Consider the following 24,058-nt stretch of genomic DNA (forward strand, 5'->3'; position numbering starts at 1 on the left):
GTATCGAGTTAACGACTAATTAGGCCTAGTAAGATTTGTCGAGTTTAAATAATAACACCGCACCGTGTAACAAAGTTAGTTGATTACATCCTAGCTAGCAATTCCCCAAGCGTGCAAAGTTTTTGGTACGTTGTACATGCATATGCCCTATATATCTCATTTGTCGTGGTCGAGTCGACGATTAAGTAGGCCTTGATACGACAATTTACCTAACTAAACCGTACAACAAGTTTAACTGATTAGATTATAAATATGACAAATCTAACAACACCACACTTTGATTGTTTAGAGTTGTACCACAAACTCTAACAATGATCCTTCAACATTGTCATATCGCCCGCTAGGAGACTTAGGTGTACCATTCCTCTTATAATCATATGTAACACCCTATGCTTCCTTATTCATGAAATGGTTGCCATTGATACTCATTTTTACTTTATAAATGTTTGTGATTTAAAATCTCTTGGAGAACAATTTGAGGCATTAACTAGTACTCATGGAAACATCTCTCAATCTAGTTACAATGCTCATATCAAAAGTCCTCAAAAGGACTTTGACATGGATATATTGGAAGGTTTCGACCTTAATTAGTAATTTATTGATCTTCTTTGTACTTCCATTTACATTCTAAGAGTGGATTATATGATGTATTATTTATTGATGGTGAAATTCCTTGTTAGTATGATTTATAAATGAATCAAAAGCGCGGTGATTTGCATATGGGTAAGAACTTGTTTAGGTTAATTCAGCATGTACAAGGTCAATTAAATTAACAAATTTGGACAACTTATTAAACTAAAAAATAAACAAACTTAAATGCATATATGTTGAAACTCGTTAATGTTCGTTAATATAAAAAATAGTAAATTGTTTATAAACAAGGTTCATAAACAAATATAATGAATCATATATTCATCAATAAAACTCTTATCAAACTTATACATAAATCTATAAATAAACAAAAAAGTTTTAAAACAAACAACCTCGTAATATCAAGTTCACTAATCAAATGAACAAATTTTAAAATGTAAAAGTTTTAAAGCTCAAGTCAACTTCAACTTCAAACCTAATTAAAGCTAAAAAAAAAAAGAAGGGAGATAGAATTATATATATATATATATATATATATATATATATATATATATATATATATATATATATATATATATATATTATATTCTACGAATGCATTCGTGAATCGTGATCGAGACACATCGGGCGCGTTTCGGGGATGCGATGGATCCGCTTAGCGAGTCTTTATAGTTCCAATCTCTCTCCTCTCCGCTCCTTCCTTCCCTTCCTTCCTTCGACACGCGCAGGCCTCTGCTCTTTCTCCCCGCCGGTGCTCCGGCCGATCCTCGCCATCTACAGTTTCGACAAGGCAACGACAGTTCTTGGGAGGGAGCGATCCGGGTTAAGGAACCTCCAGTTCGGTCGAGATCCGACCCACAGTTCAGTCAAGAGTAAGCCCTTTTTTTGTTCGCCTTTAAACAAAGGCAGGAATGCCATTGGTTTTTCTTCGATTAAGATCTCCTGCTGTCGGATGCCTGTCCCGGTCGTGATCGAACAATTTTTGATGGAGCTATGTTGTTTTATTGAATCAGAATATTTTGGAGAATATATTATCTATTGAGTATCAGAATGCTCATGAAGGAAATTTAACAATCATGGATCAAGTCATCAGTCATGAACGGTGTAACGAACTTGATATACCTGTGAAATGTGGCTAAATCTCATAGGAGGAACAGTGGAATTAGATTAGCTACAACGTGAGTGTGACTAAGAATGTCTGGTTCAAATTCCTGTTATCATGTAACAGGCCACGAAATATGTTAGCAGGTGCTTCTGTATGTCGTATGTTCTAGGCGTTTCTGTATAAATGTTCTCAGAATCAGATAGAAGTTTAAACTTACCAATGTAATGGTTTTTTTTTTTCTTCTTCTTCAGATTTAACTTCTGGCAGCTTATAGTTATATGTTATTTTAGTTTATTCGAACCCTAGGAATTTCTTAAAATCTACTTAAAGCTTGGTTGCTAGGTATACATAATGGTTCTAAAGAGATGAGTAACTAACATAAGATGTTTTGTATGTATAGAAGATTCAACCAGGTATTTGCTATTTGTATGCAAACATTCACCTCTGTTTAATGATGCATCATTTAATTTGTATTCCGGTAGCAAGAAGTACTACTAGGTGCACACTTGATAGGATCAAAATTTCTTGCATTTCATTTGTTTATAGGTATGGAATAAGGCACTTTTATTATTTCAAAAGCATTTATGGTCAGTAAAGTCATTCAACGCCAAACTATTTTATGAGACGGGATGGCAGATGGCTGCCCCTATCAATATGAAAAGAACTGCTTCAAAATCCAAGCTGAAATGCCTAACTGGCTACCAATCCTACGGGCCAACTAAATTGAGTTTATTCGTATTGCTGCCTTGGATTCTTTATTTTAGTCTTCAGGCAATGTAAGCCATTTTTACTCAACACGGATAGCTTAATAGTAGGATTGTAAACAAGCGAAGCCGAGCCGAGCCGAGCCGAGCAAAACTTTGGGGTGTTCAAGCTTGTTTGATAAAGCCGAGCCTAAAATGAACTAAGTCATTGAAATGATTGTTCAAGCTTGGCTTAGTTTATTTTTTATGAGCTTGAGCTTAGTTCAAGCTTGGCTTGAGCTTGGTTCGTTTAGATGTTATCGAGTTGTCCAGTCAAGTTTGTTTGAATGTTTGAAACTTTTGTTTGTTTGATTGGTTATTGAGCTTGATAATTCAAACTTATTTGTTTATTTTAAAAGTTTATTTATTTAGCATGTTGATAAGAGTTTTATTAATGAACATGGTTCGCGAATATTGTTCACAAACGTTAACGAACTGAACATATATGTGTTTAAGCTTATTTGTTTAGTTTAATGAGTTATTCAATCTTGTTTATTTAATTGATCTTATGTGTATTGAACAAATATAAACAAACTCTTATCAAGTCGAACACTAAGCTTGTTTACAATGTTTAGTTCATTTACAACCCTACTTAATAGAGAGTTTGTTAAGACTTCAAATAATGTTGTCTTTTGGTAGATACAAATGATGGCCCTTATAAAGTATGACTCATGAATCGGGTTCGTGAGCTGATTCATACTGTTTGTTAATTGATTCTTGTCTAACTCCAATTCTTACTGTGGTCCAAGTGATGAGCAAAACAGATTGAATGTTGTGAAGAAAAATACTGAGCAAAACGTAATTGAATATTACAGAAATCTTCTTTTTTAACTTCTTCTAATCAAGGTTTGAATCATGAATTGTTTTGATGGATTATAGAATTATGAATCATGTCCAACCAATCGTCTTCACTTTAAAAATTACAAAATATCCTCAAAATAATTCTACTCTGTTTAGAATATTTTTGGTATCTAAAAGTATATAAAATAATATGGCCTGATGCATAAACTGAGGTATTGTCTTAAGTTAGACTAAGAATAGTAAGTTAGATAAGATATCATTCATGCGACTGCATGCATTTTTTATGTTCTTGGCTCTTGAACATGTACATCCTTATTTGCAAATCATTGAAAGTATGGTAGTTCAGTTTTCGCCTTTTGGTTGCCTAGTAGGAGCTTTAGTATATCTCATGTTTTGGTGAGGCTGCTGCTCATTGGATAACATAAATGCAGCATTACATTTTTTTTAAAAAAAATGAAATATAATATGCATGGCACACCCAGAAAATTTAATTTTCATAATTCTTTTTCCATATTTTATATGCTGTTTTACTTGATAGATAAGAACATTTTTTGTTGTTGTTGATAATTAATGAGTTATTGTGATCCTGATTCTGTTGATATTCTACAGGTCTGCTAAACTATTTTTCAGTATAGTTGATGATGGGCAATGGTGAAATTGAAAGTGCAGATGACGAAATGTCTTCAATGGGTGGACAAAATCATAGACCTATGGTTTCTCATGAAGGATCTGATGTCCAAATGCTGTCTATGGAGTCTAGATTGTCCCCAGAGATACCACTGAAGTAATTCCTTATTTGAAACTTTTATTATTTCCACTAATTCCGTAACTTGTGTCTTATAGGTGTCTCATTCGCAAAATCATTTTCTTGTTACTTATCGGCTTCATCTTTAAACTTATCATGCTTTTGTGAATACAATTTACTTTATTTTATAATATTTTCAATTTAATTACTATATGTAACTTGGTACCAATCTGCTATCTCCTATGGGAGTTTCAAGAATTACAATCTCATTCATGTTCATTGGGATAGAGGATGGTATGTATGTAGTGGTGTCTATGGGCCATGCTTGAGCTGAGCACGATATGGACTTGGTTGGCTGGTTTACTTGTCGGACCGGGCTAGACATAATACACTACATCTCAAGTTATGCCAAAGAGATTTGATATCAGATATGATTTCCTGATCTAACGATTTAACTATTTTAGCCAAAGTGATCCAGCCTACCATTGATACCATTGAATGCATGTGTTCCACCCACCCCTCTAGTTTCCTCTTGATTTTGTTAATGACATACATAAAGTGAACCTTGGCCTTCCTGCTGTTGTGTTAGAATTGCATGCATTTTTTTTAATATTGAACTCAACGCTAGGGGGGGGGGGGGTGGGTGATAACGTTACGAATTTTATAAGAAGATGATAACTTAAATAATTGAATCAATTCAATAGCACAGCGGAAATAAAAATAGCGTAGAATTGATTCAATCAAGTATAGCAAAGCAATGTAAGCATGCAAGTAGTTGATTAACCAAATTAGAAATAAAGGCACATGCAACAATTATAAAAAATATGATTCTTATTTCTAATTTCCCATATCTAGAAAGCTTCTGGAGGTGGTAAAATCTCACAAAAAAAGTATATAAAGAGTTAAGCACGAATACAATGAATATTGCAATACAAAAATAAATGAAATGTTACTCTAGGTGTTGCCGATTAGAAATAAAGCGCAAGTTGCAGCGTGTCGCAGTACAAAAGGTGAGAGAGCACTAGCACAAGAGATTGATAGAATGAGTGTTTGAGTGATTTTCAAGCTATGCCTCAATGCTCTTTATATAGACCTTATCTGGTCGCCTGGATGCATGCTGAACGTCTATTTGATAGATAACTTTAATGGAGCTCTCTAGTTGACTAGAAGCCCTCTGATTGCTTGGAGAGGGGTCAAATCTAATCTTGCCCTGACTTACTTGGATTATTAGATAACTCCATCTCCCGTTCGCTTGGAAGCTACTCCTATCGCCCGTATGCTCCAGTTGTCCCGACCTAGATATGGTCGCCTGAACCCTTCGACTTTACTTGCCGAGAGTTATTACCAGTCAGTCGCTCTGGACTCCCTCCGATCACCTAACCATCAAACATTGCTTCCCTGTTGTTGTTATACGTAATGAGTAGGATACAAAATGTAAAGTTACTCACACTTACTTTGGGTCTAAACGTTCAGCTCCCAGTTGACTCATTTAGACTTAGTTGTCAAGCTACAACTCTTAGCCGATTCCACCTGGACTTGTTTGCCAAGCTTCACCTCCCAACTTACTCTACTTTTAGCCAATTCCACCTGAACTTGTTTGCCAAGCTTCAGCTCCCAACTTACTCCACTTGGTCTTATCCACCAAGCTTCAGCTCCCGACTTACTCCACTTGATCTTGTCCGCCAAGCTTCAACTCCCAACTTACGGTCTTGTTCGCTAAGCCTTCAGCTCCTAGCCGACTCCACTTAGACTTGATTCACCTAGCTCCCAGCTAGAACTTTTTTGCTTGGTTTCCAACCAAGATTTAGTTCCTGCTTGACTCCTAATCACGACTTCAGATTCCTTGCTCCACTAGAACTTAGTCATTGCCTGGTTCACAACTAGGACTTCACTTGCCTAACTTCACTAGGACTTTGCCACTTGTCAAGTAATATGCTCCTGCACATTTGACACAACTTGTTAGATCATAACAAACCTAACTTTAACCTTAGTCATACATCAAAACTATAAGTTGTGCTCAACACCTACATTAATAATATTTTTATTCTTCTAATATAAATAAACAAATAATAAAATTGTAAAGGAAACCTTTTCAAATAAAATCGTAACCGTGTTGGGGAGATTTAGGATTGAGTTGTTGATAACTTTGTTGCTAGCAATGAATATCACTGGTGTTATGGGATTATGATGAGATTGTGTTAATGATGGTAGTGGTGATGGTGATGGAGGAATTATAATGTGAATATGATTGGAAATGGTGAGGAACCCACCCCACTTTGATACCAAGTTGATAGAAACCATGTCCCATCATGTAGAAAATCAAAGTGAGGAAATAAAGGGTTGAAATTTTCCTACAGTATATAGGCATCAATAAACATGTCAATATATATAGGCATATAAAAAGCAATACTGAACAGCTGAGATGAGGTCCCTTTGAATTCTCTTGGCTTGAGTCATAATTAATGTGTGCAAACCACATCATTGTTGAGTTGTAATGGCTTCATTAGCTTGGCTTAAGATTTTCTTGTAATTAATGTGAAAGGATCTTTTTTAATTTTCATGAATGCTCAATGATAATCTCATTGTAAGTTGCATTTTTGGGTTTGGTATGGGTTAAATAGCAACTACATCTATCCTTTTAGGCCTCATTTCTCCCATCAGGAGAACTCCTGATGCATTCTGCATTCTGGTTCTACTGTGGTGTGCATATCTTATGAAGCCTTTTTTCCTTTCATTGTCACAAATCTTCAACTTCTGTTTATTACTGGATCAAGGATTGGATTTCCTATTTCACATGCTAGGTTATGGAATATAATGTTATTAAATTTTGATAAATATGGATTTTTTTAGAAACAACTTATTTGCAATGTGTACCTTCACTTTTACTTTTTATTTTGCTAGCATAGGTTTTCTGTTGCTCTTTTTGTGGTTGATTGCTGAAAAAATATATATATTTCCTCTGTAGGCCAATTAGGATACCATCAAAATCAGTGATTTTTCCCAACACAATGGAAGGTTTCTCTCATGGTCATGATGGGTCTAACACTGTCCAGAGGGAATCAAAGTTGGAACTATTTGGTTTTGATTCTCTTGTTAATATACTGGGACTCAAACGGTATGTCATAAAATTTGAATCCGCTATCTTTTTAACATTCATCCTCCTTTTTGTTGTTGTCATTGCTCAATAAATCATCAATTAGTTGTTTTTTTCTCTCTAATTCATCGTCAGATTTTAATGTTTGGTATATTGTTGCAATTAAGGTATAAATTCCAGTCCAGTATTAATATCAGACCTTCTGGACTGAATATGTATGTATTTATATCTCTGGTATATTGACAATAAATGTTTTGAAACACTCAAGTGTGGCATATAGTTGGTTTACCAACTGTACTTGTGTAACTATCTAGTCTGACTAATAAGTACAATTGGAATCATACATATTTAAACCTTGGATTAATCACCTTCTTCAAATTTTAATTGATTAAATCATTACAGTATGACAGGGGAACATGTTCAAACACCCTCATGCCCAAGAGATGGTGAGGACATATCCATTGCTCTTGGGAGCCCAGAGGTACTCTTGTCAGTTTTCTGGTTATAACTTCTGTAATTTGCTTTTCTTTAGCTGGAAAAAGTCTCAGGATATATATATATTTATTACTGGCATTGGTAGAATTCACTTATTCAAACATCATCTCCTGCTTCAATACCTCTTTAACCTTATGTTTCCAAAGATTTCTTCCAACATTATAGCTGCTGAAGTAAACCAAGTCTGGCAACCTGAATTGATCCCTTTGCCTGACAACCTCAGGAAAAGCAACATATTTGCTTCCTACTTAAACCCTAAGAATTGGCCCAAAAAGAATCTTTGCACACGTGCAATAATTTTTCTATTTGCTAACCTCATACCATCTAATATCTCATCATATGCAAAGACAAGGAAACTGAGCTGACTAAACATAGGGCAGTGGATGGTGGACATTATTGAATATGATAAGGTGGATGTGCACCACTAGTTTCACCTCCCTCCATTGTTTGCATCATTATGTTTCTTCACATTCATACGGAAAATGGGAACAACAATGTGCAGAATAGTTGTTTTATGTAAAGTTGTTGATTGTGCTGCACTAGATTTTCAGTTTTGTTGAAAAATTTTCAACTATGCTTGTGAAAAACTTGAGATGGGATAGAACCATGGTTGCAGGTTGTCACTTTTGAGAAAACAATTTAGGTTGTGAAACTTTACTTTTTTTTGAAGCAAGTCTGCAAGTACCTTTTCAGGTATTCAATGTTGCTGTTATGACCTGTACCTTTGAGGGCGTGTTTGGTTCGGGGTTATCGTGGGTAACCTTGGTTATCTGTCTATGGTTATTCACGATAACCGTGTTTGGTTCGAGGTTTTTTTGGATTCCTAAGTTTTCCTCGATTCCGAAACGTCAGCACACGTCATCAATTGGGGCATCCAACCCGGAATAGAAATACCTTCGGTTGCCTTGGTTTTTCTTGATTCCTGAGGTTAAGAATTTTTTTCCTTCCGAAATTATCCTTGAAGTGATATGACCAGAGCACGAAGGTGGCAGTAGGCTGCAGCAACAGGCGTCGGGCGGCGGTCGGCGTCGTCGGAGGTGGCAGCAGATCGTTGGATGGCGGCAACAAGCGGCTGGCGGCGGTCGACGGGCAATAGCAGATGTCGTCGAAGATGGCAGCAGATCGCTGGATGGTGGCAGTGAGAGGTGGCGGTAGATGGAGGTTGACGGGAAAAGGTCGGGCGGAGGTCAGCGGTGGGCGGCAGGCAATGGGAGACGGGCGGGCGGTGGGCAACGCGAGGGAGAAGAACCAACTTTACTATTATCTGCGGCGTTTTTTTTTTTAATTTTACTATTTTAATTTAAATGTTACTATTTTAATTAAAACTTTATTAAATTAAAACAAATTATAAGTAAAACTTCATTATTAACTTTAATAAATTATTTAAATAGATTATAAAATAAAAAAGAAAATATTATCTAATTTTATTTATTTATATTATTAATATTAATATTATAATTTAATTTATTTTAAAAAATAATCAAATATTAATTTGATTTAGTTATAAAATATCTTAGGTGGAACAAAGGATAATACAGTAAATATTAAATTAGGTTATACATTAGAACCTCCAAACAAACAAGTTTGTGCTACATTACTTAGAATTGAACCAAACAATATTAGGTTATGTTTTATTCCCTATAACTTTAGTTATGTGATTACTAGGTAATTACATAACCAAGATTATAAGTGATAACTTGAACCAAACGCACCCTTAAGGTTCTTACAAATAAACTGGTTGATACTGTCCTTTGAAATTGAACGTCAATGTAGTCTCAGAAGCTTATGTACTGTAATAAGTCTCCTTGTATACAATGTTTCTTTGGTCTGTAAGTTGTGTTAGACTCTTTTATGCTTCTTTTCTTGTAGTTTACAACTTCTTAAGTCAAATCTAAAAGGTGATTTTTATATTACAGATTATTCACAACCATACTACTGTCTTTCATGTTGGTTGTCAATATTTCTTTTTGCAGGTTGCCAGTTCAAAGCTTGGGACTATGATGGGTGTTTTTGTACCTTGCTTTCAGAATATCTTGGGAATCATATACTATATCCGTTTTACCTGGTGAATTACATCATAATTTGATTTATTAATTTCCAATGCTAGCTTGAATGCATTAGTGCCGTTTTTATTTTAACACTGTAACATAATAACGGCATTCCTAGTATCTAACATGTCAATTAAGTATCATGATAACCAATATAGCAACGCTAGTTATTCTAATAGTCAAGAGGGATAAAAACTGTATTGAATTTTTAAAGGGAGAATTATTGCACTATAGGACTTTGGTTTAATACCCAAAGACAAAGTACCTCATGTGAAGCTAGACCATATCGTGTGTAACTGACAACTTTTAATGCTTCTTCAACCAAGAACATTGATACAATCTATGTTTAAAAGGAAACTCAAATATTAAAATAAAATTGAAAAGACATCTGAAGGTGACGGAGATACAATGTTGCTACAGTGGTTGAGAGGCTTGATAATGCAGAGTGCTCCGAAACTTATTTTGGAAGGAGTCTGTTGGACTTGATAAGAATACATTGATTTGATCTTCATTGAAACTTATTGATTGTGGGCGATAATATTTGGTATTTATTTTTATAGGATTGTGGGCATGGCTGGCATCGGTGAGGGTCTTCTATTGGTTGCATTTTGTGGATCTTGCACTTTCTTAACGACAATATCACTAAGTGCCATTGCAACGAATGGGGCAATGAAGGTAAACATTTTTTTTCTTGGAGAGATTTAGTATTTAGTCTTTGGATCCAGGCCCATAAAGCTTTTGGATTTCAGTCTTGCTTGGAAAACTGGAATTAGCATTCTTGAAGATGCATGAAACTACTAGCTATACTGCTTGACTCTAGTACAATCATCCAACGTGAGTGTCGATGATACCAGGCAATTACTCCTAAGAATTTTTTACATAATCAATAGGAAGGAATATGAGTGCCCACCTGGAGTTGGTCTCCATGTGTAGTATCTGACAAAGCTACCAAGAAATTAGATGAAGAGTCAAAGAATCAAATACTACCTTGAAAATAGACTCACTTAAAGGAAGTTTAAACAAGTCTTAGCAATTGATCCAGGTTGCTTTGTTTGGTTTATCACTGTGATATCTTTTATATTCCTTCCTTGTTGCATGTTTGATATATTTAGTCCAAGGATTATTAGTTAAACAAATTTCGAGTTAACATTTAGTTTGAACATTCAGGGAGGTGGACCATATTATCTCATTGGAAGGTCCTTGGGTCCAGAAGTTGGAGTTAGCATTGGACTATGCTTCTTCCTTGGCAATGCAATTGCTGGTGCTATGTAAGTCTATCTAGTTTTCTTTTTCATAGTTTTTATAATTTTCTTTGGTACTTTATATTTAAATCTCTGCTGTTTCTCTGTTTCAAATGTGTGTGAAAGTAATTTAATCACAAGATATGGAGCATGTAGTGTTTTCACTTTTCAGTTTTTGCTTCTTTGCTACTTCTTCACTTTTTTAATGACTTCAGGTATGTCTTGGGAGCTGTGGAGACCTTCTTGGATGCTGTGCCTGCTGCTGGATTGTTTAGAGGTAATTTAGGTTGGCAGTAAGATTTCTTTGTTCACCAGAAAATAGGAAAAATAAGATAAAATAAATCTCTTCTATTTGATGCACTTATGGAGTTGAGGTTTGGATATTCAGCTTGTGTAGATCAAACCACCAGATTGAGCATGAGGTTACCTGTTAGGTGTGCTAATCTTTCAAGATTTGTAAATTTTGACCTATGCTTTCCATTATTAATAAAAAGCAAATTGCAATTGTATTGCAAGAAGATATTGGTTGTAAAAAAAGTGCATATATTTAGAACTAAATTTACAGCAATTTTATGTTTTTTTGATTGAAAATAAGTTTGTCGAATTACAAGGACCCCTAGTGTTCTTTGAAATTGCAAAGTTCAATCACCCTTGTGAATCGCCTTCAATGAATTACAATGCTAGTAAAAAGTTAGTATCGTCATTGAGCTCATTTGTAAAAATATGTAATGAAGATCAAAGAAGGTTAGGCAACTAAGGGATTGCGGGACGAGAAGCACCAAGGTGGTGTTGGAGAAGCTCGTGAAGGATGAGTTGGCGCAGCCAAGTTGGTTGGCTTGGTGGCTTCAGGTCCATTAGAGATTTGAGAAGAATAATATGGTACATTTGAGGAACTACAGGATGAGTGTCAAGGTGCAAGGTTGATGACTGTCGGAAGAAGGAGAAGTATGTAGGTGAAGCCTGAAGGATGATATATAAAGCGAGTTGTGTGCTCAATGCATTTGAAGAACGAGCAACTTGATGGTAGACGACCTTGGTGAAGAAGTTAAACTATGGAAGGTAACCTATCGTATGCTAGTTGTGAGAGTTGAGATAATGTATCCTTGGGAGAGGATAAATCTCAACTTAGGTCAAACTCAGTCATTAGGATGATTATAATCAGCTAGAGATGAGTCCAGTCGATTAGAGATGAGTCTAGTCGATTGGTGAGCAAGTCAATTAAGGAGTCAACTCAATTTGATCAACCGATGAATAGAATATTTTTGTTCATGAATAGAATCTTTAGTGATTTAGTCAGTCATTGATGAAAATTTTTGGTGTATTAGGAAAGTCGGAAGGAATTATTGATCTGCAAAGTTGTATTTTAACGATCGAGTGAACTAAGGGCAATAGTGGAGTGGTCAATTGTTAATGGAATTCAGTCAACTCAAGTAGTCATTGGCAGATTCAGGTTGAAGCGGCCAGGAAACCAATCAACTGATCAACAATAGATCAGTATAGAAACAAGTAAAGCTTGAAGGTGCAAAGGATAAAGGGGCGTAAGGTGAATGTAGAGATTGGATATATGTTATTGAGTCTTTCATTGTAATTCCTCTAAGCTCATTGTATGTTCTTGTGCTAGAAGTTTTTCGCCTTCGGTGGGTATACACAAAGAAGAAAGATAGTGGGTTTTTGGAAGAGACTCATCAATGATTCATACACTATGGAGTAGGAATGAGGATTCACAACCATGTTACATAAGCTTCTTAGCAATTGTGTTATGTGCAATTTTTTTTTTATTTCGCTGCATTAACTCTTATATGAACTTGCTAAGGTATAAGTAAGAGTAGTATAAATTGGTAATTGTAGGTACAATCATTATTCACCCCTCCCCTAGCCCATTCTGCCATCCACACGACACTGTTGCTAACATCAGACTCACTAAGTAGGTTTTTTTTTTGGCATGAAGAGCAAGATCTGAACTTGCACCTGTTTTTGTTTATGGGTTTGTTCGGGCTCCCTATAACCGCCAGACCCACAATCCTAGCTAACAGTAGAGTCACATCTGGCACGTTCATTGAATAACCTGTTGTGCCGATCCATTGTAGTGATCAGCGTGCCTTTAAGCCTAAATTCTTTGATTGGGCTAACAGTAGTTTTTGCCTAGCTCAGCCCAGTTGATCTTTAGTCTTTTTCAAAGAAGTTCAGCTTTTGTCAACTGAGCTCAGCCCAGTTGATCTTATATTCTTTTTCAAAGAAGTTCAGCTATTGTCAATTGAGCCTTGGGATGCTCTATAATTGCATCTCCTGTAAGTGCTACATTGTAGTTGCTTTGTCCATCTATTATCTATTGAATAAGACAAGTTACACCTCGATCTATGAAGTGTGTCTTTTTTAGTTGCTTCTGTGTCAAAAAGAGCTACCTCGTTTATCTCCTAAGTTGCACCATGCATTTTCTCTATGAAAGTTACTTTATTTCAATTGGCCCTCTTATCAACTCTTCTCACTCTTCCTGAGTGGTGCAAGACATGCTTTGCTTCCTAAATTCACGATTCTCGTACCTCCTACCACCGTGTTGTACAAGACCGAAAGAAACACCTTTGTTTGTGTATAGCTAAAAACTAAGACTTAGGCATGCTCCAACAAATCCTCGGAACTCTCTGATCCTCTTGTTGCCTAACATCACCCCAGATGCTGCCTCTAATTTGGACCTTCCCATTGTTCTTCACAAAAGTACTTCAGATTCTGTCTCAAACTTGAACCTTCCCATTGGTCTTCACAAAAGCATTAGAGCATATTCTGGTTCGCACTTATTTTTTTGCTATTCATCGTATGCTTGCTTCACTGCCACTTAAATATTCTTCTTTTTTGCCCTCTTTATCTTCAAAACAAATTCCTCGGATTGTCTCAGAGGCTCTTTGGGATCTGAGTTGACAGTAGAGTTGGTTCCTCTTTCTCCTAGAAAGTCTACTATGGGCCACAAGTTGATTTTTATTGTTAAATGCTTTTATGATTGACTGTAGACCAGCTAAAGTTTGCCTAATGGTTAAGGGATAGGTTGTTTGTGCTGACAATTTTGACAGTTTTTTCCTCGTGAGAAGATTACTTCAATTTACCTTTATCTTTGTCGTTGTCTTTCACTATATCAAGCAACCTTCAAGATATAATTTAATTTCCTCAGAGTAAATAGCAGACTGTCTTAGCTAATCAAGAGGAGAGACAGTTTACCATTATGGCCCTAGTGGATGTGAGCTCATTTGGATCAAAGAATTGTAATCAAGTTCAGACGTGCTCTCATGAAGCTTACGAAGTTGTATTATGACAATCGAACTGCTTGGATTTTAATCCAATGTTCTATGGGAGGACAAAGTAGATAAAGATTGATTGTTACTTCATCAGAGAGAGCGAAATTGAATAAGATCGCCACTGCATTTGGAGCAGATCTGCTAATCAATTCCTTGAGATGCTCTAGAATTGAATATGATTGTTACCAGCTAGATTTTCATGATATATTTGAAGTAGCTGAAGGGAATGTAAATGCCATACATACTAAGAACCTACTTGGTAATTTTACAGTAATGATTAATAACATAAATAAAGGGGACTATCTGGGGTAATTAACACTAATAATCTTTGTAACAATTGAAAATAGAGTCTACATGGGCACTGTGATCATAGTTTTGCACAAGGTTCTAAAATTCGCTAGGCGCTAGTTAGGCGCCAGATCAGCGCCTAACACCTAAGCGGGAAACTAGGCGCCGCTAGGCGGATTCCACGGTATCAATATAAATTACATGTAAATTACATAATAATTAAAACAAATTATCTTTCAATTTGCAAGTATCAAAATTAAAACAAATTACCTTTCAACTTCAATGAATATTGCGAGTGTATGATGAAATGTCAAATTATCTTTCAATAATGCTTTGACCAACTTTCAATTCAATCCCTTCCAAATTGCGTAGTTAAGGAAAGATCAAACAATAAATTTTTCTTCAAATTGATTTCTCCAACCTTTTAACTCTCTGATTTCTCCAAAATGTAGGCTTTTCCACTCGCTTTGATTCCTCCAACTCTGGTTACTTAGTATGATGAAGATGAAGTTTGGTGCTAGCCGCTAGGACATGCTAACAAATCGATTTTCTTGTTGGACCAAAGTTTAGGGATTATAAAACTTAAGCCCAACACAAAAAAAAAGGTTACATTTTAGTTTTTTTTTTAACTGGGTTTTAAATTTAAAAGCCCAAACTAAAAAAAAAATCATGAAAACCTGCACTATTTCTGTGGTGCCTAGACGATTCAACCGATTAGTCGGCGTGAAGGGCCGCCTAATCCTGCCTAGGTGCCAAGACCACCTAGGCTGGCCGACTAGCAGGTTTTCAGTGCGGTTCGCTGGCGCTTAGCACCTAGGCAGCCGCCTAGGACGATTTTTAGAACACTAGTTTTGCAAATAATATATGAGATTAGATTGGTTGCGGTGTCTATTTGGTGATGTTGAAGAAGTACAGTATGATTGTATGAGAAATTGTTTTTAAGGAGAAATAGTCAATAATAAGACAGCGGATGATGCTGGCCAAGAGCAAATAACAAAATGAGCTGAGTTTAATTCTTTGGTGTGTAGAAAGAGTAACAAAACATGGACAACCAGAACAGCCATTAAGATGAGTGTTGAAATGAGAGTTAATTCCTGACCAAATACAATAAATTTGAAGCAGGAGAGATCAAACTATCTCCTCATGTACAAGCATGCAGAAGTAGACAAATATTCTGAAACACAAAATTACAGAGATAGCTAAACCAAAACAACGGTCAATGTTTACCCAGAGGATGTTATTCAGATGTGTAGTAGAGTCGTAGAGATATTTTGAGATGTTGCTAAAATACCACTTTATGTTAGAAAAGACAGAAACTTTCTAATGAAACATTACACAATATTCTTGAAAACATGGTTTAAAATTTCGAGTCGTATTAGAGTTTCGGGTTTATGATCGGAATGATATGATTTTAGTACTGTATTGTGCCGTACCAGTGCGCTTTCATATTTTTTAAATATAAAATATATTAATTTAAAATAAAAATTTTAACTTAAAAATTAAAAAATATAGAAAATAAAATAGTTTTGTTATAAAAAAGGAAAAAATGTGGATCACGGTCCCCCGCGAACCTGCGGAGGTAGCCATGGGATCGCGGTGCCTCCGCGACCTCGCAGAGATCGCTATCGGATTGTGGCAGCCAGTGGTGCCAGTGTTGGTACCAATGTCCCGACGCGGTACGAAATTTTAAACCATGAAAATACATTTCTTAGGTTCAGTTTCTTGAGTGTAGGACACTGTTAGTTTAAGGATATGTTTTCCTTTTGATGCAACGAGGACCCCAATGCTTCATTTATCTGATTTCTTACTTCTTGTTTATCCTTATTAATTGTATTTCTTCTGGTGTTTTTAGAGACTGTCACACTCATCACTAACAGCACTGCTGCTGATGGTACGATAACTGAAGTAATGACAACTATATCAACTCCAAGTTTGCATGACCTTCAAGTTTATGGAGTTATTGTGACTATCCTTCTCTGCTTTGTTGTGTTTGGAGGAGTAAAGATGATAAACAGGGTAGCTCCAGCTTTCTTGATTCCTGTACTTTTTTCACTTTCCTGCATATTCATTGGAGCTCTTTCAGGTCCAAAGGGTGATGGCTCGAGTAAGATTCCTTTATTTTTTTTCTTTTTAATCAAAATTGATTACTATTTTATGTATGCCAATAAACTCTTCTATGGATGAGTTGCATCTTTTTCTTTCGTTGTTTGTGGACTCTCATGCATATGTTGCTCTGTTTGGAGTCTGGAACAGGTGGTATAACTGGATTGAGATTAAAAACATTCAAAGAGAATTGGAGTTCTGATTATCAGTTTACTACAAATGCCGGAATACCTGATCCAGAAGGACCTATATACTGGAATTTCAAGTAAGTCTTGTTACTTTTAGCATATCTATGTTTTCCCATAAGAATAATGGTGAGGTTAAGTAGTATGGTTTTTAAAGGGCTATCCCTATTTGTTTGCTTGAATTGAATATTGCCTTAAGGTCCTTGCTTAAGACCTGCTGATAAGAAATTTTGTTCTCTGGGGCTAGTAGAAAGTGGCTGTGATATGACAAAACACGAAATTTAATGAATATAAGTAATTCACAGTTGTATGCTGAGATGAAGGAAAATATCATCACTATATTATAAAACTTTGTTGGACGAGAGTATTCAGCTTATGTTATTTTCATTTGGAGAATTTAAACATGTTCCATGGAATTGCATCTCACTGTGCTTTTGTAAACATCAAAGCTTCAAACCCAAGTCCACAAGACAGTAGCAGATTTGTTTACTAGATCAGTTTGTTAATATCCGAATTGTAAGGGCTTGTGAGTTCAAATTTCATATTAAATTTCTTATGCGGGATATCATCTGTGCTAGTTGGCTATGTTCGCTTTATGTATTAGGTTGGAATTTAGCTTAGGCACCTTCCCTTTTGAGTATATATAATATGTACAAGTTAAAATTGTAAAGAAGTAACTTTATATTCTATTCTCTCTTTTTATTCTTTGTAGTGCATTGGTGGGTCTATTCTTTCCAGCTGTAACAGGAATCATGGCTGGTTCAAACCGATCTGCATCTTTGAAGGATACACAGCGCTCTATACCAATTGGAACACTTTCTGCAACACTTATTACCTCCTTTTTATATTTTATATCAGTTATATTATTTGGATCCTTGGCCACTAGAGAAGAGCTACTGACAAATCGGTAAAAAAAAATTCCTTATGTTATCATATAGATAGTGCATGAGAGTATAAACTATAAAGTCCTGTAACGTCTACAGAATCTATCACCTTGCTTGCAAATCAAGCTTCTATTTAGTCTTGCGAATTTGCAATTTTTGTACCTTACTTTGGCACTTGAAGCTGCTGTTGTTTCTATAAGAGCATAAATCTGTCTATCAAAAATTTACACGCCAGAAAGAAGAGTTTTGTAGGTCCTGAAAAGGGAAAGAACATGTGGATGTGATTATATGGTATTTTTATGATTTCCTCATCATAAAGCTTCTTAATATGTTTCCTAACTTGAAAACATAGTTATGCTAGGTTAACAGTATGTTGAAGTAGGTCAAATTTACAGGAAAATATTCTTGGGTTTGAAGAAAAAAAGTGCCTCGAAGGCTGTAACATTAAACTCTTGTGCTTGCAATATTCCTCTGTGTTTCAGACCTAAATGTTTATTCTCGTTGCTGGACCTATTCCCTTATTGTGCAGGCTTCTTACTGCTGAAGTTGCTTGGCCCTTTCCAGCGATTATATATGCTGGGATTGTTCTCTCTACTTTAGGTGCAGCGCTTCAGAGTTTGACAGGTGCACCGCGCTTGCTCGCAGCAATAGCGAACGATGACATTCTCCCAGTTCTTAAATATTTCATGGCCACAGAAGGAGAACCGCATTTGGCAACTCTCTTTACTGCCTTTGTTTGTATCTGCTGTGTTATAATTGGAAATCTGGATCTGATAACACCTACTATAACTATGTTCTTCCTGCTTTGTTATGCTGGAGTCAACTTATCTAGCTTCCTTCTTGACCTACTTGATGCTCCTAGCTGGCGCCCTAGATGGAAATTTCACCATTGGAGTCTGTCACTTCTTGGAGCATCTCTTTGCATTGGTATGCCCATTTGCATGGAGAAAGTCATTCCATTTTGCTAGCCTAACTAGATCTTGAGGTGTCTAATTTGAAATTGTATAATATACAAACTACATCGAATGGATGTGCCAGTACAAGACCAAATTGCAGTATACAAAAGAAAAATATAAGTTTGAAAATACATAGGAATTAGTAATTACCACATAACTCAAAGGCTTCAGATATTTCATGTACAAATTAACAGGAAACCTTCTCTGAGAAGTCTGGAAGTTCTTATACATCAGTTTGTTTACCTTATTAAGTCAGTAGTGATTTGGCTTGCTACTGGTTGTGACTGATGCTGTTATGCTAAATTCTCTAATAACTCTTTAGATCTGTCATGTTTTATTTTCATTAGAGAGCATTTAATATATAGTAGTACTACATTCATCATGTTGTTGTGAAACAATCAATCAGTGTTAGATTTTTTTCCCGTTGTCTATTCATGACAAATTTGAAAGAATGGGCCATATCTGATCAACCATATGATATTCTATTCTGCATGGAATTCATGATTTTCTTTTTCTCTTGCTTTCATGTTTTTAATGATCTTACATTTTGATTCTTTTTTCTAAAATGAACGCCTGCAAGTATGTTGTGTTTTCTTAATATGGAATTTGAGAACTAATGTATGGTGTTGAGCTAGATGTTGCTTGCAAGCTCATTCCTTTTCCTCTTGCTTCTTGCTTCTTGCAGTAATTATCTAGAAATAGTAAATTGCAAACTAAATATCTTGTCCCTAATTGTTTAACTTTAGAAAAGTAGTCCATGGGCATCTCTTTTTCATTATTTCTAAGATTATTTTTGTTCTGTCCAGTGATCATGTTCCTGATCTCCTGGTTATTCACTGTGGTGTCTCTGGCCCTTGCTAGCCTGATATATTATTATGTGAGCAAAAAAGGTAAGGCTGGAGACTGGGGGGATGGATTTAAGAGTGCCTATTTTCAACTAGCCTTGCGTAGCCTTCGATCACTGGGAGGTATGCCTTCGCAAGATACTGGTTTTGTTATGATTCCAAGGAAAAATATGCTGCTAAATACATCTTTTGCTGAATGCTATAAATACTGCCGTCACGATCTGGTTTAGCAGAGCCGCTACAAATGTTGGTTTCTTATAATTGTCCTTTGTTGCAGCAAACCAGGTACACCCTAAAAATTGGTACCCTATCCCGCTCATATTCTGCAGACCGTGGGGAAAACTACCTGAAAATGTTCCTTGTCACCCAAAACTAGCAGATTTCGCAAACTGCATGAAGAAAAAGGGTCGAGGGATGTCAATCTTTGTCTCAATTATTGATGGTGACTATCATGAATTGGCAGAGGATGCCAAGACCATCAGCCGTCAGCTGAGCACCTACATCAACTACAAACGCTGTGAAGGAGTAGCTGAGATTATAGTTGCTCCAACAATGTCTGACGGCTTTCGTGGTATTGTCCAGACAATGGGACTAGGCAACCTTAAACCCAATATTATAGTTATGCGATACCCGGAGATATGGCGCCGGGAGAACCTCTTCCAGATTCCATCTACTTTCGTCAGCATCATCAATGATTGCATTATCGCCAACAAAGCAGTTGTAATTGTCAAGGGCCTCGACGAATGGCCGGGTGAATATCAAAGACAATTTGGCACGATTGACCTTTACTGGATCGTGAGAGATGGGGGACTCATGCTTCTCTTATCCCAGCTCCTCCTGACAAAAGAAAGTTTTGAGGGTTGCAAGATTCAAGTCTTTTGCATTGCCGAAGAGGACACAGAAGCTGAAGTTCTCATGGCCGATGTTAAGAAGTTCCTTTACGACCTCCGCATGCAAGCTGAGGTAATTGTTATACCAATGAAATCATGGGAGTCAGATTCTAACCATGAAGGTCAACAAGATGAGTCGATGGAGGCATTTACGGGCGCACAACGCCGAATTGCAAAGTACCTTTCTGACATGAAGGACGCTGCCAAAAGTGAAGGAAGGCCCTTGATGGCTGATGGGAAGCCAGTAATTGTAAACGAGCAACAGGTCGATAAGTTCCTTTATACGACTCTGAAGTTAAATTCGACGATCCTTGGATACTCACGAATGGCAGCTGTCGTGTTGGTCAGCCTCCCTCCACCCCCTCTAAATCACCCAGCGTATTTCTACATGGAGTATATGGATCTCTTAGTTGAGAATGTGCCAAGGATGTTGATAGTTAAGGGATATAGGAGAGATGTTGTTACCCTGTTCACATAATTGTAATTGCCTTTTTGTCTCGATTTTCAATTTTCATTAAACTCCTAATTATTTCATTGATTCTTTTTTGGACTTATGGGAACCTCAATTTTCATATGCTTGAAAAAAAAAACTTACTGTCTGATTGACAATCCAATAGAAAGTGTATATTTACAGGACTATTTCTTGCGTTTTTGATACAGCAATCTCAAGTCTATGGATGCTGCTTGTCAAGCTCGGCTAAAGGCTTGAACTCAACAACTTTGATTGTCGACGTAAGTTTTTTTTTTTCAAAAAAAAAAAAAAAAAAAGGAATCAATTACAAAAATAAGATATAACAAATGTTATGCTTTTGGTGATGTTGGCCTTGTGCCAATTATTTAGGTATATTCGAAGCATAATCGGAATTGACCTAAAATTTATCTAATCATCTGTTTATTAACTTTTCCTCTGTCTTTTGGATCCCCATTTCGATTTACACTTTTATCAAGTTTTGTCGAACATAACTATTTGGGATTCTGATGAAGCGAATCCGGTTGCCTATTTGTTGCTTGGTTTTTTTTATTCGTCTATCGAATAAATTCATAGCATATAATTATATAACCTTTGAAATTCCACGCTATTGACTTTTAGAGAAAAATAATAATAATAATAATAAAATAATAAATTAACTCGCTATGGAGTCTGGCATTGATTCCTAGTTGATTGCTACGCTGATAGACTTTTATAATTGATGAATATGTAAAATAACTAAACAATATTGTATAATGTAATTTATCTTATTTACTGAGGCAAACAAAACTATTATATATTCAATATGTGAGGGCGGAATTTTTTAAAAACTTTCGAGCTAAAACAGTTAAAATGTCCGTCAAAATGTTTAACGGACATTTTTATTTAACAATATTTTCCTTCAAATTGAAACTTTTAGGGATATATATTTTTTTTTATTATTAAAATATTTTTTGTGCTTAATATTTTTCATATATATTTTTGTTTCTATAAGCGTGAGATTGTTGCTCATCTCTCGGTGATCCAACATAAAATATCTCCGTATAAATGTTAAGATGATTAGAGAGTTATAGATTTATTATAATAAAATATGAATATATCCTTAAAAAACACCTTTTCACTCCTGATCAATTTAACAGTTAATTATAAATTAACCTTACAATTTATTACACTTCCAGACGGTAAATATATTCTTCGTTATTGTTGATCTTAGTGAATTACTTTGAATGCCGCACCGTCCGCTCCAGATTTGTTGCTGAAACAGTGAGAGCTTTTAATGGAACAGGTAGACTAGCTATTAATTATTATATATATTCCCGGTCATGTCGATCTTTCCACGATTCCAACACGCGTCGCGTCGATGCGTCGCATCACGTTCCGTTCCCAGCTAGATTCATTCACCTCGCCCACCCGCCTCCTCTTTGTCCTGCATGCTGTCTCGTCAGTCAATCGCATCCACCTTCCCTCCCTTCGCCCGGCTTTCCACCTTATTCGTCGTGGTCATGGACCGAACCGGCCGGCCCAGATCTTAATATCTTCCATCGCATGTTTTGGCGATCTTCCAGGGTGGGGCAATGAATCAGTCAAGTCAGGTGATATATCGAGCTGAATGTACCAATTAAATCAAGAGCATGGATCTGTTGGTACGCGTCCCTTCGGATGGATCTAGTGATTAGTACATAAAATATTATCATAATAAGGTTTAGGATTCGAATCTCGACAAAACTGAGGTAAATATCTCCTTTATGTGCTAGTCAATATTCCAAAGACTAGTAGTCGTCCGTGATTTACCTCCTCCGTGTTGGCCTTGGGACGGGTTGACGGGGATACTGGGGACGAGCGTATTCGTCTTTTGTCACAATGGATCTGTTGGTGCGCAATTGACCTCGGGTCAATATTGATTTTGACATGAATTGAATGGTTGGATGAAAAGTTAAATAAATAAAGATAGATTGAATATTTGCGAATGAAAATTTTAAATGCGACACGAATGATCAGATACTTAGTAATGGTAAAAATCTTAACATGGCATGGAGGATTGGATGTTAGGCATCGAAAGTGAAAGTATTAGGCACGAGAAGTGAAGTCCTCGTAGATCATGTAGGATTGGATATTAAACACGAGGAGGGAAGTTCAAACGGATAAAAAAGAATCATATGTTTGGTAGTGGTGAAGCCTTGACTGTTAATTCTTGTAAAAACTTAAATCGTATGAATTCTAAATACCAGATAAAAACTGGTATATAGGAAAACAAGAATAAAAAAGATCAAATTCATTATGAGCATGACATAAGAAAGTAATACATAAACATGATAAGATAACTTGATTGAAAAATCATTATCCTTGTCCTTTAGCGTCATTTGAAATATCATGAGGAAGGAGAAGAAGCGGAAGCAAATAAGGAAGATCTTCGTTGGATGCTAAGGTTGACAACACCAAAAAGCTCTAGGTCAATAGAGAACCAAGAGCTCTGTCAAGATTATCCTAAACCCTTGAGAGCCTCCTCTTTATATAAGAATTCAATCCGTTATCAACCCAAAGAAGATAACAAATTAGGCTAAAGGGTTCTATATAATGAACTTCTATCCAATAATCTGAAACTTAATAAATATAAGTTAAATCACTTTAAAAGGTTTGGATTGTATTCATATGTTTAACTTACAAATAATTTTATCTAATAGGGATAATAAAATCTAGCAATCTCCCACTTGAGCCACATGTGAGTTGTATGTGAAATACAAGTAAAACTTTAATTAATATCAAACTTTATAGGTCAAGATATCCCTGTAAATAATATGGTCTATTAACTTTATAGGTATAGGACTAAAGATGTTATAGCTTCTATATAGATTGTAACAAGCCCCAACAGTAATCACAATACCAATGTCATTAATGATATAAATCAATATGCAGATGTATAGTGTGGAAATTACATGAAATATGATCAATACATATCAATTTTCAACTGGTCCTAAGATGACCTCAAAAGAGGTCAGATCAAATTTACAAATATTTTATGCTAAACTGCAAGAGTAAATCATGATCTAAACTTTATGATTTAAAAAGAAATCTATATCACATTTACAAACACTAAATGCTAAACAACAATAGTAAATTATGATATTGCAATTCAAAATATCCAACAAACAAATAAAATCCCATGAGTATTTTAAACTTTAAGTACACACAATAATTAAAATAAAAATATTTATATTTATTATCAAATATAGAATAATAAAATAAATATAGACTCTAACTATATGAGTTTTTCTTTCATAATAAGGACTCTCG

At 35.7% G+C, this 24,058-nt stretch overlaps 1 protein-coding gene across 1 annotated transcript; it reads left to right on the forward strand.

Annotated features, from left to right (window-relative positions):
* Window positions 1–1,311: 1,311 nt before the first annotated feature.
* Window positions 1,312–20,848, forward strand: LOC122052976 (cation-chloride cotransporter 1-like). Its single transcript, XM_042614765.1, has 14 exons — window positions 1,312–1,463; window positions 3,850–4,024; window positions 6,951–7,100; window positions 7,482–7,560; window positions 9,548–9,639; window positions 10,183–10,297; window positions 10,790–10,890; window positions 11,079–11,140; window positions 16,288–16,539; window positions 16,689–16,803; window positions 17,436–17,630; window positions 18,137–18,534; window positions 19,370–19,531; window positions 19,686–20,848. Exons 2-14 carry the CDS (start codon window positions 3,879–3,881, stop codon window positions 20,774–20,776), a joined length of 2,958 nt encoding a protein of 985 aa, XP_042470699.1. The 5' UTR covers window positions 1,312–1,463; window positions 3,850–3,878; the 3' UTR covers window positions 20,777–20,848.
* The last annotated feature ends 3,210 nt before the right edge of the window (window positions 20,849–24,058 follow it).

Source organism: Zingiber officinale, chromosome 3A, assembly GCF_018446385.1.
Source record: "Zingiber officinale cultivar Zhangliang chromosome 3A, Zo_v1.1, whole genome shotgun sequence".
Classification (NCBI taxonomy): domain Eukaryota; kingdom Viridiplantae; phylum Streptophyta; class Magnoliopsida; order Zingiberales; family Zingiberaceae; genus Zingiber; species Zingiber officinale.